The 17,307-nt window shown below is 39.9% G+C and overlaps 1 protein-coding gene across 8 annotated transcripts in view; it reads right to left on the reverse strand.

The window, feature by feature from the left end:
• The window catches only part of LOC124113358 (prominin-1-like), a 589,013-nt gene that overhangs the window by 350,659 nt on the left and 221,047 nt on the right, over positions 1-17,307 (reverse strand). For all 8 annotated transcript variants that reach the window (XM_046473653.2, XM_046473656.2, XM_048393445.1 and 5 more), the window contains one exon: positions 6,085-6,161. In XM_046473653.2, the coding sequence (XP_046329609.2) occupies positions 6,085-6,161 (77 nt within the window). The remainder of the gene's footprint in view (positions 1-6,084; positions 6,162-17,307) is intronic.

Raw genomic sequence — 17,307 nt, forward strand, 5'->3', positions numbered from 1 at the left:
TTTTTAAAAATTATCCTGCATGACTCCATAGACTCATAGACTGCAACCAATCACTAACAGCAATAATGTATGCGTGATGTCCAGGTATCATTGCATTGTTGGGCAACCACCAAAGGGACAAAGCTGTGGACACCTTCCTCGTCTTCCAAGATGGAGCAGTTGCTGTGAAGGGCCGTGGTAGAGGTGACCACCCGGATCTCATGCAGGTTGTTGGCTCTAGGAGGGTCCAGTTCAGTGACCTCATTAGCCGGAAGAATGATGGCGCGAGACCATAGGGCGATTGTGTTGCGGTTGACTTCCACCCGCGATGTCAAAGATACCGGATGAAAAGGTGGCCTCATTGTACTCGAGGATCCTTGGAGCCTCGAATGAAACATCACAACAAACTCACCGGACATTGTAGAAGTTCCTGTTCAACCCCCACTATCAACTCCCACTATCAAAGAGAGGGTAGAGATGGTGAAGGATCTGTCCAGCTCTTCTGGGAGTTCTTGGCAATGAAGTCACAGCACAGCCAGAGATGAAAGGCTCCATGTGCTCTGCGCTCTAATCTAACATGGGTGATGACCCAAAGCATGTAGTTCGCTCAAACTTTCCGCTGTAGCCAGATCCAAGGGGAAGACCGTCTTCTTGGTAAGGTTGTAGTAAGATGCCAAGTGGAGTGGCGCAAAGAGCTCACCTCTCAGCAGGGTAAGCACCACGTTTAGATCAAACGCCGGGGAACTGAACTTGGCCTCCTGGTCTCCTAGACGAAAAGAGCATAACATCCGGAATCCGGAGTTCCGGAATCTTGGTCATCTTTCGATCTTCCGGAACAGCCAAGACTGAGTTAAGGGCCACAAGGTAGGTCGTGATTGGGCTGCCCTTTAGATGACACTAGTGGCACAGAAAAAAAAGAAGGAATTCAGCCTTGAATTGGGGTGACGCAGAGGTGGGATCCTGGGGTTTCTCCTTTTCAGAAACTCTCAAAGGAGCCACTTGTCGTCATAGAGGTCCCTGGTAGAAAGCCGGTGCACCAAGATGATTGCCTTCGACTCCCTTGCCGAGTGACCCTTGGCGCTTAGGGCTCTTTGTAGATGACCCAGGCATGAAAATGTAACCTGTCTGGAGACAGGTTGGGCCTGGTTGCTGTAAGGGTGGATCACCTGGTTTGGTCAATCTGGCAGTTCTACCGGGTTGATGGCGGACATCTTGAGATCCTTGAACCAGCCCCTCACATGCCACCAAGGCACTATCAAAGTCAGAGTGAGGCTCCAGGCCAACCTGATCTTTTGAAGGACCCTGAGAAGTAGTACTGGAGGCGGAAAAGCGTACACTTTTAATCCTTCCCAGGGGATGCTGAGGGCGTCAACCGCCCAGGCTTGCGGATCCGGTACCAGAGATATGAAGGTTCAAACCTGGAAGTTTTGGCTGGTGGCAAAGTTATCCATGTTGGGTTAGCCGAGGTGTCGACAGACAAGATTGAAAGCATCTGGGTGGAGTTTCCACTTTGTGGGAGCCACCTTGTCTGGTCTGGAGAGGGTGCCAGCAAGGATGTTGGGGTGACCTGGAATGAGTTGGTGCTGAGCAGCAGAAGACAGCTCCGAGGTGACCTGGCCCTCCAGATGTGCTCCCCAGCCTTGAACAGAGGGGTAATGAGGTCGTGGGCTCTGTCAAGGAAACACCATCTATGACGTTCAAGCCTTCCTCTGGAGGTCAAGTATTGCGCTGATGTGAGTTGAACCAGAAGCGCCTGCCACTTGCGAAGGGTACAAGGTTGCTGGGAGTAGGTGGTAGTCCTTGGTACAGAGAGGAGGTCTCGGTCGATCTGGAAGAGGCTGCCTATGAATTGGAGGTTGAACGAAGGTGTGAGCTCTGATTTGCACTCATTGATGATCCATCCCAGGTGATGGAGGAGGCCTTGTGTGGCCATGTCCTGATAGTTCAGAAGGCAGTTGTCAATGTTAGCACTGAATTTGACATTCCTCAGATGGAGGGAAGTGGCTATCAGCTTGGTGATGTTTGTCAATAGCCAAGGGGCCAAGAAAATTCCAAATGGGAAGACCACCCATTGATAATGAATTCCATTTGAGATGAAACAGAGGAATTTCCTTGTCGCTTGGATGGATCGGCACATGCAGGTAGGCATCCTGGATATCTAGGCTGATCATTGAGTAGTTGTCCTGGATCTTTGACCTGAACAGCCTAAGTGTGAACATCCGGAAATATGGTGGATGCTCCAGGTGGCGCTTGTTGAAGGTGGCCAGGTTTTAGATCATTGTGAGTCATTCTCGGGGACAAGGAATATTGACGAATAGAAGCCTGGTGTTAGGGACGGGGAGTGGACAATCTCTATGGCTTCTTTTGCCAGCAACATGTGGATGTTTGAGAGAAGGAGCTGCTGTTATGTAGGGGGTAGACGTCTGTTTCCACCTTGCTGAACTAGGCTGGAATTTCTGGGCTTGATCATAGCGCCACCAGTGGTTATTATGAATTGTGTCCCTTCTATGCCTCTCCTATTGACCAATCAGATTCCACCACTTGTATCGGGTTATAGAGAAAACGTCAGCCCGCGAAAACAGCAACTGGTCAATAAGAGAGAAATTTCATTAATCGTTCAGAAATATTACTATTTATTGTATTCTATATATGGTTATACATTTGTTAATTGATGTTTAAATCGATGTTTAAATTCAAAATACTATTATTTTATACCTTTCTTCTGCATCTTCAACATCTTCAAAGGGAACTAGGATATGTCTGGCACAGTTTCAGTTGCAGAGACCTCTACTATTGTGCTATCTAAAGTCATATCAAAAGTGATGGCTTCAGCAACTTGAGATGTTTCTATGATAGTGCTCTCGTAAATGGGCTGATTGCTACATTTAGAACAGACGAAGCCGTCTGATATGTCAGTACAACGAATATCTGTGTGCCCATTCATCACAGACATCACAAGAGATGTACTGCTGATGAAGGTATCTCCTGACACATACTCTGAACACTTAGAGGTCTCATAGTGAAGAATGATTCTATATTGAATTTCTGAGTTTATATATACTTCGCATTTTATATGGCTTCAATTAAATTACCTTGATCTTTATTCAGAAATATTTTAATCCTTTATTAATTGAGATCTCATCTTGCTTATCTCCTTTCAGAAAACAACAAGTATTTACACATTGATTGGAAACCATTTTGTAGTGAGTCTTTTTGATAGTCCTATTTTATTTAATCTCAAACATCTCATCTTTAAACAACATCATGTCATACCATATTCACTTAATGTTACTTAATCATATTCCAGCAAAAATATACAACAAATAAAGTTAGCGTGACCAGAGGACGTTTTCTCTAAACATAACGGACGTTTTCTGGCATCCGGTACACGGATAGTCCTAGAGCGGTTGGACCCTGTCATCTGGTGCCAATTCCCTGTACTTGGGCGCCTTGAAAGAGGGAGTAAGTAAACTTAGAGAAATCCTCATCTAATGCTGTGATCATATCTTTGATCAACGGATCCAGAGGGATGGACTTGGGATTGACCCTGCAGTGTCCTTTTTATCCACGTCAGGTCCTTGAGACAGAGCAATCCATTAAACAATCAGGAACCTGGTTAAGGACGATACTGAAATCCATATCCAAGAAAAAGCCATCATATGCAGGGACGAAAGAGTCCTCAGACGAGTCAGAGTGGTAGTCTCTAGAGCACGGAACCAGAGCGCGGCTCCTGGAGCAGCATCTGGAATGGGACAACCTGCTTCCGCTATGCCTTGATGAAGAACCAGGAGAGACAGAGGCACGTGATTGGGAAGAGTGAACTGTAGAGGCGCCACTGAGATCCACAGGAGGTGCCGCAATAGGCGCCACTGGCACTGGAGGCTCCAAGAGCGTCGTAGAAGCCAAAGGCGCCAGAGGAGCTTGAAACGGAGCCATCACCTGCTAGATCATCGTCTGCACCCTAAGCGTCTGGGCAGGTGCTGCATGTCCTGTAGGTGACTGAAGTGCCGGCACCACTAGAGCCTCAGATAGCCTGTGAGAGGGAAGATTCAGGGTCGTCGGCACCATGCCAGGCGTCACCTAAGAGGATGAGGCAGAGTAAATCAACGCTGAAGGGAAGAAAGATATCAGCATCAGCATCATATCAACGATGGAGGGCATGATCTGTACAGGCGATGAGATGGAGGATGTTATCCCCGACAAAGACATATGTAGTGTAGTGGTCGCTGGAGGGTTCCCGCCTGAGCGAGAGATGGTCATGGCTGGTGGGGGTCTAGTAGGCTCGGATGAAGCTGACATCTTCTTTAATCTGTGTTTCCGGGACTGCTGGGTATTTCGAGAAAGCTGTAGGGGAAAGTGGCAGACAATCTCTACACTTAGTAGCCTAGGAGCACAGGGTAGTTCAACTGAGACACAAGCGATGAGGGTCCAACTCACACTGAGATCCGTGCACTTGTTACAATTTTGTATGTTTTTGCAATGATAGCTGAGTGTAATCAAAATACCTTCCCACCCAATTATGTATGCTATAATCTCAATCCCAGCCACGTGGGTTTCTGAATAAGCTTATGCAAAGAACGCAAAAAAAACATCACTTTAATAACGGTAATATCAGCTAATCGGAACAAAAATAGCCTGATAATTACTGTGGCAAATGCCACCACCAAGCTTTAAATATTAATGCTATGTTTGAAATCAAAAGATATATATGAAGACACAAACCGTAAGCAGAATATAAATCACAAGAAACAATAACAACAACATGCAAAGGATTCAATGTATTATTGCTGACACCTCAAAACAGGTGACGTCAGTATTGTGCTGATCAGTGACGAGCTATGTGATATGGTTAGCCACTCAACCAGTTGGAACAACTGCTTCTTCAGCAAGACCTTACACAGCTCTTTCTGTGTCAAGAACAAGCAGTAAATGCAGTAAGGAGTAATGCAAGATAAGTTCAAAGTTTTGAAATTGGTCACAACAATTATTATTTTACAGGAAAAAGTGCAAGCTCAAAGTGATGTCACAGTCCACTGACAAGAGAGTTTACTGTATTTGGAATTATTTCAACAAGTTATAATATGATTAAATTACATTAGAGGTGATTAATCTTGTTTACATAGATAAATGAATCTATTTAGTGATCAAATTCCATCCAAAATTGTCATTTTCTGAGAATTACTCAACTGACCATAAAAAGGACCAATTTTTATAATGACCAAAAATGACCTTGTTACTCTACCTTCAATGGAGGTCACTCAAATCCTAGAAATTTCATGTCCAACCCATTTCATGCTACTAGAGGGAACATGTTGAGTTTTCACTGACATAATACATTTTTCAGTTCATGACCTTGAGTATTTCACCTTAAATATCTGTGAAAAGCATTTAAATAACAAGGGGTGCCAAACATATAAACCAAATATGATGGGCCTTGATAGAATAAAAGTAACAACAAAAACATAGCATATGCTCTTCATTGAAAGTTGGTCACAGTACCACTGATATAATCTTGTCATCACTTGTCATACATATAAGTAGTCAAACAATATAACCACTAATAATGCATAAAATACTTCAAACATAAGCCTGACCTTCACTTGACTGTTCAATGTGTCAAAAACAATTTCCCAGAACTAACAAGAAAACAGTGTTATCACTATCCCCCGCCATGAGGCACATTGGAATTTTATTTCTTCAAAAAGGAGCGAATATTAACGATAAAAAAGTCCTTTATAGTCCTTTATAGGCTTCATAGCTTTAAGAAGAGGCAGGCACTTGGACCTTGATATCTCCGAGATAAGCTTACTTAGGTAGTTTCTGAGAAAACATGTCCTCATTGCACACACTTTACACCAAGTAAAATAAAATGGATCAAGGGCCGTAAACTGTAAAACAAACCTAAAAAAACTGACGAGACCAATTTAAGTTGAAAAGCATGGTACAAAGACAATAACTCTGTAAAAAATGAACTCATTTTAAATCATGACCAGGCACATCAGTGTGTAAAATTTCATGTGGTTTCAAAACAAGTATGGCAATGGCAGCAGCTTAGTAAATACAGCACTGTTAACTGTGTATGGATTTGTTAAGAACAATGCCTACCTGTGACTTCAAGTTTGTGGTCATTTTTATCATGGGATCAACTGATTCTGAATATTTGTCCACCTGTGTCTTGAGAGCTGAAAATGATAAAGATATTGGAGTCTAATAGTACATATATATGTATAGTGATTACATTTAATAGGAATGATATTTCACAAAGCTGCTGGCCAATGTTAATATTTTACAGAAAATGAATTGCTTCAGGAATACATAGATCAGGGTTTTACGCAACACACAAATGTGCATCATGTACGCACAAATGTAGAGAACAGCACATCAAGAGCAGTTGTGTTTGTCTGTTATTTCAACCATCAATCATGACCACTGTCCACATGATCATTGATTCATTACAGGCTCAAAAGTAATTATCTAAACATACAGTACACTACACCATTTCATTAATTTACAGGACCCTCATATTGCCACATATATCGCAAAGACCATTAAAAGAAATTACTGGGGGTCCCCTCCACCCCCAGTTTTGTAAGTCAAGGTGAAACCCTGCGTACATTTTCATGCAGTTGCTGCCCTGCAGTTATGTCCTTGATTTAATAACTACTAAACAAGTGAACAACAGAAGTTAATACTGATATAACGTCACTGTGAAATATGGATAACAGAGATATCATGTAAGTTTTAGAGTGTGCCCTGCTCAGTATCAAGCTGTGTGGTGCACATTTCATACAACAGTACACCATGCAACATATCCCATAAACGTTAGTACTGAATTTGGTTAAATTGCATAAAAATGCAGGAAAAGGTTTACAATTCAAAAATAAATGCTGCAATGCCTCCATCATTCTAATTTTCCAAAATCAATCTCAATGAAAAATTAATATTCAGTTCCAGCTAATTTGGAGGCAGTGGTATATGTCTATACAAACAAAATGGCAAGTGTGTGACTTGTTAAGTATGTACAAAAAGATATAACATATTATCTCAGAGAATTAATGGATGTCAACTTCTTTATAATGATTTGTTTGCTTTTTTAACTCTTTCAACACCATAGGCCGGTATACCGACCAAGAAGCATCGAGTCCCCAGACACTGTAGGCCGGTTAACCGTTCATGCCGTAGTCACGTCAAAATAGCATATATTAAAAAAGAACCTACCTGTCATACCATTCATTTATTAAATCTATCACATTTCACAATGTCTGAGATACGTATTCCATTTCAATTTATCATTTTTTATCAATCGGTTAAAAATTATTTACTATTTCCCGCAATGTTACTGAAAATAAAATTCTTTGACACACGACAACGGGTCCACATCGAACATGTCAAAGAGCAAATTAAAGACGTTTCAAGCAAATCTTTAAATATAATATACAAAGTGGTAAATAAAATCAACAAAAATATATCTAAAAGTTGTCAAACGTACAATAACATCTAAGTTATTAATTCCATCTTTTCGTTCGATCGTGTGTAATGTTAGTCAAATGACATCTCAGCTTTCGTCGCCTCAAATTTTTGTCTCGCACACGATGTTTAAAGGGTCACTGATCGAAAGTAATTCCCTGGGACTGGTTGTTGCCTTTGCTATTGTTTTTTCCCCCCTGAGTACCCGGATGATAAGGCAGAAATCTAGACTAGTTCGCGATCTGTGCTGCACCAGTTGTAAGCGCATTTGTCACTTTTATTGACAGCATAAGGGCGTATGGTCACATTGATCAACAAAATGAAATACAGGTTTGGAAATAATAAGGAAATGTAGGTATCTTTGTGGGTAGCATTGGTAATGGTGACAAAGTTTTGATCAGTCACATGCTTGGTAATGAGCGATTTTCGTTTACACTATTTTGGCTTGCAACACAAAGTAAATATTTCACCTGAGAATTGCTTAATATATCATGTTTATATTTTTACAGTTAAAATGTGCAAAATTTTCACTTAGGAAATTTATTAAACGCCAAAATATTCAGTTATTTTACAAATTGACTGAAAAATATGTCCATCTGTATTATTATCATAATGAGTTCCAAACATTTTTAGGTTTAATATCATCACCAAGTAGCTGAAAATGTTAGGATTAAAAGAACATTTGTATATTGTTTGGCTCCTAATCCTAGCATAATTAATCCATTGTGATTTTTTTTACCGTCTTAATAATGTTTAGTCAATCTGTCAGCTTACATTTTTTATATTTACAACGAACTTAATTAAGATGTAAATGCCTTATTTAAATAATGTGATAAATATAACTTTCATATCTATAAACAATAGGATCAGACCTTTCAAATGGTGTATAACAAGTTGTTGCAAAGATGTTTTACAAGCAGATATTTTCTTTGATAAATGGTTGCTTCATCTATCACACAAGAGTCACTTGGAACTCAGCGTCACAGCAGTAAACGCTTCTGGTTGACTGGTGTTGAAAGAGTTAACACCACACTCAGCAATATTCCAGCTAAATGATGGCTGTCTGTAAATAATCAAGTTTGGATCAGACAATCCAGTGACTAACATCATGAGCATTTGGGATACAATGACATGCATCAACCAAGTCAGATCCTGATCCCATTAGTCACCACTTACGACAAGCAAAGTTGCCTTTCACGGCGGGCATGGGCTGCTGAAGCCCTATTCTAACCCGGATCTTCACTGGTGTCTTTATTATGAGGAACACAACGTTTCGGAGTATATACTTACTCCTTTATCAAGTGAATAAATGTTATGAAGCAGAGATCACATATATATATCTGTAAAAACCAACAAAAGTAAGTAAATAACAAAGGTGGAAACTAAACAAGAGGCTCATAGGGCCTGTATCGCTCACCTGGATATTAATGCAATCATGACAAAATATACATTTGCATTCAGCATGAACATGTATTTCTCTAGATACAAATGTAGCATAAAGATCTGAACCGTTTCCATGTTATGATCCAGGATAAATCATATTAAAGGTATTAATTATTCTCTTCAAAACAAACAAATGTATACAATGTATCTCTTCATTTTAGGGTGTGGATGATATCAGTTTACATGTTATGGTCAAGGTTCTAACTTCTTTGGGATTGCCGAACAGATGAACAGAAGGGCCAGTCCTGGTAGCATATGTGCCTTCCTCTCATTATACTTTCAATTGTACATATGGTTATACAGTGGGGATCTTAACTGTGTCTAAGTTATAAACTCTCTTTAGCCCAGCCCCTTAGTCCGGGGATGTAGGGGTAGGGCTCAGACCCTCCATTTCTCCGATTTGAATCCCCACCATTGGACAATTCTTCCAACCAAATATGGTTGATAACTATCTCTTAGTTCCAGAGAAGAAGTAGTTTAAAACAATAACCCCAAATTACTCCTATTTTGCCCCTCAGCTCAGCCCCTTGTGGGGTCAGCCCCTCCATTTGTACAATTTTGAATTCTCACCAACGGAGAATGCTTCCAACCAAATATGGTTGATATTGATCTCTTAGTTCCAGAGAAGAAGTTGCTTAAAGCAATACCGCCAAATTACCCCTATTTGGCCCTGCCCCTCAGCCCCCTGGGGGTTGTCATCCCCTCCATTTGTACAAGTTTGAATCCTCACCACCAGAGAATGCTTCCAACCCAACATGGTTGATATCTATCTCTTAGTTCCAGAGAAGTGGACGTTTAAAGTAAAATAGCCAAATTACCCCTATTTGGCCCCGCCCATCAGCTTCTTGTGGGGTCAGCCCCACCATTTGTACAATTTTGAATCCCCACCTTCTAGGGATGCTTCCAACCAAATATGGTTGATATCTATCTCTTAGTTCCAGAGAAGAGTCGCTTAAAGCAATATACCCCTATCTGGTCCCGCTCCTCAGCCCCACCAATTGTGCAATTTTGAATTCCCACCATCTTGGGATGCTTCCAACCAAATATGGTTGATATCTATCTCTTAGTTCCAGAGTAGAAGTCGCTTAGCGCAATATAGCCAAATTACCGGGGTACCTCTATTTGGGTATTTATTTCAACACTGTTTACGGACCAGTCACTTGTTTGCGTTATAAGCGCTTGTTTGTAGGTTACGGCAAATATAGTAGATTACAAAATTATTTTGATTTTGAAAAATATTATTATCCAAAAAATGCTCCATGTTTAAAGTTAATGTTGTCTCCTATTCTATGTTTAAAGAAAGCAACATCTTCTCCTCCTTTACAAATATTGAATCACAAGGAGAACATTTTTTCCTACTTAGTTATTATGGACAATTCATTGCAGCGACAATATAGTATTCATTCATATTATGGTTACTTGATACAGTAAATTATGTTACATTACTTTACTCTCCCATTGAACTTCTACATCTTCAATAGTACTTTCAACATTCTATTACTCTCCGTGTTTCAATGTATGCTCTCAGTCCATCACATAGTTATATATGTATTGTTCGTTCTTCTGTTGTCACCTACAAAGCATATACTGAATATTGTTAGTCAGTACTTCTTATACATTTGTACTGCATGGACAGTACAAAGTGGTTTTGTTGTATTATACCTGCTCATGGATATAGATATATGACAAGTTTCTTCAAGAGACAAGGGCACCTGTTATAAGTTATACATATTTAGATAACCATAATCTAAAATTATGTTACTGTTTAAAAATGTTGTTCTAGAAATATGTCAATGCTGACATTGTTAATATGTCTGTATACATTACAGTTTTCTCAAATTTAAATTGTACCATGTTGTTCGTGGTCTGATACTCTTTTCTAAGTGTTATAGACTTCTGGCCGTACACCAGTCTGTTTGGAGGAGAGTCAAGCACTTTCCCTGCTGTCGTCTGGACCACACCCAATCGATCGACTGGCTACATGCTTGCAGTCGTTGATGTGTGCTGTCCTACGAGCTCGGGCGCTGAACATCACTTCAACTACGAAGGGTTACCATTCTCTGTCAGCATGGCCAACCTCGACAGCTCCAAACAATGTTAACTCAGCCTACAAGCTGTGAGAACATCAGATGTACATTGTGTACATCATCAGCTACAAACCAGAGAACACTCTTGCTGTGTACAGAACATTTCCTTCTTCACTTCGATGCCCCAGCCCAGGACCAAGCAGTGTGATGCGACAAGGTCGTGTGGTATGACATTGACTTTTCTGCATTGGCCCTGCACACACTGGACAGCACTCAGTACAAACACCGTACCACTCCAGAACTGACCGTTGATAACGTGCTGATTTCAATTCGGACCAGCGACTTTTATGAATGGTTATGTCATAATTTGGCCATAGACAATGACATTTGATATTTTAATGATGATAATTACTTCATTCTGTATTGTAATTTAATAATGTTTTGTGAGGTATATGCTTTTTGGTTATGCAAAATAAGAGGATCATTTTTGTTCTTTGGCATGACCTTATATTTCGAACATGAATATATCCACAGTTTTCCCGATTATTAAAATTTTGAAATTGCTCACAATTTCCTATACGGAATCAGTGATCGTGTTTTGCTTCTATTGTGTCTATTGTGGTTGCATTTTATACCTCAGACCTGAACTCTTACTTATGTCATCCGAGCTGTGGGCGCTGCTATTGTCAACAGGCAGAAGATGTTATAAGGTTAAAATGGGTCTCAAAAATATTAGAAAATGGTAACAAAATTGTAACAAATCAAACCGTTGATAGCTGCAATGATTGCATTTTACATTAAGTTCCGAGACAGAACTATTACCTTGGAAAGAATTAATAGAGAAAGGACATTTCACATTTATCATCTGAATATTTCATAGTTATCACAGTGTTTTTGACACAAAAAGCTGTCAATAGGTCACTGACTTGGACCCAAGAAATGTAAGAAGGCAATGGCAAAAGTCAATAAGTCAAAACACAAACAATGTTTGGACAGCCTTCTGTCAGTATTATTATGAGGAAAGTGGACAATATTCATAACATCTATGTCACATATATACTGAGGCAGTCCATCCTGCCTTGAAATGCCAACTGTTTTTTTACTTTTGAACCTGGGTGTTAGACTAGTGTCATTCTCTTGCTCCAGGTCAGGAGCTCAGGAGTGTGCACTGCAGCTTCGTGATTGGCCAACAGAAAAAACCTTCATTTCAAATTGAACAAAAGTCTTTTCTTTTTTCCCCAGCAGCTGAGTGCTCCAGAAAAATTTACACCTTCCAGTTTTTTGCCTTCAACTTCACTCAATAGGGACATTAGAGAATTGTATTTCAAAAGGGCAATGCCTTCCTTGCATATCCAGTAGGCAACCTTGATGCCAATCACCCTTCTCCTGAGACGAATGTGGACGATTTTTGCATTTCTCGCAAATTGCTTCTCAGATCTGGGGCAAGGATCGCCGTTTGGTAGTCGTTCGTTTTGAGATGACTCTCGATGTTTGAAAGTCGATAGTTGTGACACTCTTGTGTAAATGTATTGCTTCGTTTTGCGTCCACAAAAAAGTGAAAGTCATTTTGACGGTTTCTGAATCGTACCTTGAGTGTAAGTTCAGCCATCGTTGCTGAAATTTTCTTTTGACGACTTTAGCGCTGTCTGCACCTGCATCAACATCTGTCCGTGACATAAAAGTCTTCAGTGTGCCCTGGGTATTTTTTGCGTTTTTTTTCTTTGGTGGCATCATGAATGATTGCATATGCCATGTGCTCAATCAACAAAAATGGCGAATCAATGCAATGTCCTTCCTGATTGGATGAAATAGCCGATCTGGCCAATGAACGTCGCGATAAGAAAGGCACTGGACGAAAAAACTACACCTCCTTACAGCGTTTCCCTATGATACAGAAAGTACGATGCCAAGACACTGGTTGCTCAGAATTTCAATTACGACTTTTGATGGCATTGTTTTCGATGCTGTAGCTTGGACTATTCCTCACTATTTACTTTTCAACACCAGTCAACAGTCACCAGATACGCTTGTGTGATAGATGAAGCCAACATTTATCAAAGAAAATATCTGCTTGTGAACAAGCTGCTAGCTAGGTGTTATAGATCTACACCTTCTGAAATGACAGTTAGGATACCGTCCTTGTGTTTGATGAATTTTAGATTTTGTCGCAAGAGTTTTGTTAAATCGTGTTATTTCTAGCATTTTAAGCAGGAAATCGCAATATATGTTAAAATATGGAACTTCATGGATGTATCGTGTTAGGTTACGAGCTGTGAAAAAGATTTGTCATGCATATAATCTTGGGATTAAATCATCATGTCTGAGCCGAGAAATCAGGGCGACGAAAGCCGAGATGTCATTTGATTTACATTACACGCGATCACACGAAAAGATGGAAATGTCCGATAATTATATTTTCAATAACATTATGGGAAATTGTGAATCATTTTTTAATCTATCGATAAAAAAATGATTAATTGAAATTGAATACGTATTTTAGACATTGTGAAATGTGATAGATTTAATAAATGAATGATAGGACATGAAGGTTTATAAAATTATATACTATTCATGCCACAAAGTTGCGACTAAATTGGTCCCCATGGCGATCTAGTTTTGTATTTTGCGACTGGTATTTTCATGTCAGTCGCCAACTGGCTCCTTGTCTTTAATTAAGTTTGGCGACTAAATATCTCTTGTCATAAGATATTTCAAAAGATCGTTTTTAATGTAAGTGCGGTAACTTCAGTGAAAAAAATCAATATCAGAACATAATAACATCGACTAGATCACTGCTAGGCCATGTGTACTGTTTTTGCTTTCGATATGAAGCTCCATACCTGGAATGAAGGAAGCACTTTCCGTTATTAAGTAATGCACTAACGATGTTAAGAGTTGAGTACCCACGCATGCGCTGTACGACATCCGCCCAGGTGACAGCTGTGGCGGTCGTTTCGCCGTTCAAAAACACGAAGTATTTTTCCATATTTGCGCAAGTCAAAACAACAACAAATCGTTGTCAATCGGCAAATGATGAATACCGTATTTTCTTTAGTATAGTGCGCACCCCTCTCTACGGGATTCAGTATTTTTTTTGGGAAAAATATCGAATAGATCTACCAAGCGCAGAAAAAAAATTACACCGTAGATATAACTACCCCTTTAGCGGAGTCCGGCAAACGAACGGGTGATGAGAAACTTGGTCAGTACAAATTCGAAATTTGAGATAAAAAATCACCAAACATGTTGATTTACCGTTTAAATTGTATTTTTTTGTTCTGCTAGGCATGGTTTTATATCCAGGGATTAAGATTACCATGTGTATCTTCTCGTAAACTAAGCCGGACACAGCAATCAGCTGTACACTCATTTTCTTGGAATTTACCGGTGATTCAGTCAAGACACACCCGATGATATAACTTTACAGGGTTTTAATGCAAGGATCGGCAAAAGATGTATCTGAAACTATTTTTTTATCAGGAATAATATATTCCAATATCTTGTTAATTTAGATGCAGCTTTTACTAAACATATTTGAAATAATAATAACCCTAAGCGAAGCAGCTGATTGCTATTACCGGGTATTACATGGTTTTACATGGAACCAGTCTGACCAGTCACCGTCAAGGCTCTCGCGCACGTGATCGCGTGATCGCGAGAATTACGTGTTGACATAGAATCGTCCAACAAAAACAAATATGCCTTTTAACGAGTCAAAGTATGGCATTTATGATATATGTATCCATTCTCTGTCAACTAAAGTTTGTTTCAAGGCGTCAATAGCGGTAATCTGACTGTGGTTTCTGTTAATAACGGTGAGTTGTGCGATCTTCCGATCGCTTCACACACGATTTCGCCGAAATTAATTAAAACAATATTAAAAGGAATTTTGAATAAAATTAATGAAATAAGTTACAAACTTAAGTCCAGATATACAAAGAACACTTTTTATAGTCAGACAGTGTAATTACATGATTAATTTGCGTACTTCAGTATGGATTTGTTGACATGGTATTTCCGGTGTTACGTGCTCACGGTAATGTCTTTCCATGGGGGAAAAACATCAAAACTCATTATTTCGTGTATAATGCGCACCCCCTTCTACACAGCTGTGGGTTTTTTTGGAAAAAAATGCGCAGTATACTCAAGAAAATACGGAATGCTTTGAATGGCGAAGCTGACACGGAAGTTTCATCGTCTGTCGACACGTTCGATGAACCAAAACCTGCAACTGGCACCGGTAAACTGTCAGATGATGTTACTGACACAATGTTCTTAAGCTTGTCTGATGGATTTACTGACACGATGTCCTAAAGCTTGTCTGATGATGTTACTGACACAATGTTCTAAAGCTTGTTTGTCTGACAAACACAAAAGCTTCAACAACAGTTGTTGTTCATGATATAAAACTGATTATTCAAACAAATGGATTTTTTTGTGTTTTGTTATGCAGAAGCTCAGTTAAATTACAAGTCATTACTTTTGGCTCCTCACATTTTGCCTTGGCTCCTTGAAATTCTATTTGGCTCCTTGAAAAAAAAAATTAGGAGCCAAGTGGCTCCTTTGAATTTTTTTTAACTTTGTGGCCTGCTATTTTGACGTGACTACGGCTTGGCCGGTCTACCGGCCTACGGCGTCTGGGGACTCGATGTCCATGACGAGTCTAGCCTGTCTTATGTAGAAGTTGTATTTGAAGATGGGCTGGAGCGTTATTAAAAGTATATGAGTATAACCTATAAGTTGTGTGTATTCCTGGTGAGTGCAAGGGCCGGTACATGAATGCTGAGAGCAATAGTTTGGAGCAAGAGTTGATAGATCAATTACTCCATGACTTCCTTGACCATTCGCTGACCAGGCCAGTGGTGGCGGCATGTCTCCCCTTGCCCACAACAGGACGGAATGACAATATTATAGGTAACTGTAGTAGGGTTCAATTAACCCCAAACGCAGTTATGACAATTGTTTTGAATGAACAATGACAGCAGAGGATGTCTTCTCATATCCCTTTATTGATGTAATTTGATTTAAGTTGGCAAGTGCACCTGGCGGTGCTAGCTTTACAAAGGGAATATTCTGTTAATAAACAAAACTCAGAACTAATAAATGATGCTTCAAACATACATTTGTGGTTATCTGCATTCCACATTATCTAAGGAAATTAAAGGCATTCTCTCACATTGACTTACAAAATGCCCCTTCAAAAATTCGACTCTACCAAATGGAAGATTAAATACTCTTAAAACATTTCCTTTCATTATTGTATGGCTGGCCACCAAACACTTCAATTTGAAATAATAATAACACATTTCTTATGCTAAACTGTGAAAATGCACCCCAAATATACCAAATGACAGGCACAATTATTTTTTTTCAAGCACAACAATGCACGGATATCTTGTACTGTCCATGTTGAGTTTTAACTGCAATGTTTCGCACAACACCATCACCTCCAGGGTAAATGTCAACACCTCGGGCAAGTTGCCACTGTCCTCGTGGCAAGTTGTAGTCAATGAGTAGAACAATATCACCCACTCTCAGCTGTCTGGTCTTTAAATTTGTATGCCATTTCACTCTGTGCATCAGTGTAGGGACATACTCTCTTATAAATCTTCTCCAAAATTGTGACACCAGGGACTGCACAAATTCAAATCTTTGCCTCAAACTTGTAGTTTTCAGAAAGGAACCTTGCGGTACATCACATGAAGCACAACCAATGAAAAAGTGATTAGGCTTTAATGGTTGTAAGTCATTAGGGTCATTTGAACAAAACCCATGCAGTCTAGAATTGATCAAACACTTGACTTCAGCAGACACTGTTGTTATTTCATGTCAAAGTCTGGTTTCCCACAGTGATTTGAATTGCTCTTTTGGCTTGTTTGATCATACTCTCATAAATTCCACCCTGATGCGGGCTCAGTGGAGTTGTGAAGATCCATTTCATTCTGTGTTTCTTACTGAACTCTTATATCTCATGGCGGTCTTCCTTTTTATCTCTCTTTGCTCCCACAAAAGAAGTGCCGTTATCAGATATCACTGTAGTTGTCCATTGCATGGAGAAAGGAGTTTGTTGATAAACTCTCCACTAGTTCCAAATGTATTGCCCTTATCACAGCACAGGTGAAGAGTGCTCCCCAAGCCTTTTTTGTCTTGTTTCGTCCATAACGCAGATGGAAAGGACCAAAAAAGTCAACACCAGTAGTAGAAAATTTGGGGTGACATCAGATTGAGACATTCGGCAGGCAAGTTGTTCATAAAAGTTTCATGTGGTGGTTCTCTGAGTTTCCGGCAAACAACACAGTTTCTCACTAGAGTCTTGACTGCATTTCTGCCTCGAAGGATCCAATATCTATGCAGTGTTACTGACAAAGTTCTCTCTGCTCCAGCATGATAA

Source organism: Haliotis rufescens, unplaced genomic scaffold (assembly GCF_023055435.1).
Source record: "Haliotis rufescens isolate VD_foot unplaced genomic scaffold, xgHalRufe1.0.p SCAF_12, whole genome shotgun sequence".
NCBI classification, from domain to species: Eukaryota; Metazoa; Mollusca; class Gastropoda; order Lepetellida; family Haliotidae; genus Haliotis; species Haliotis rufescens.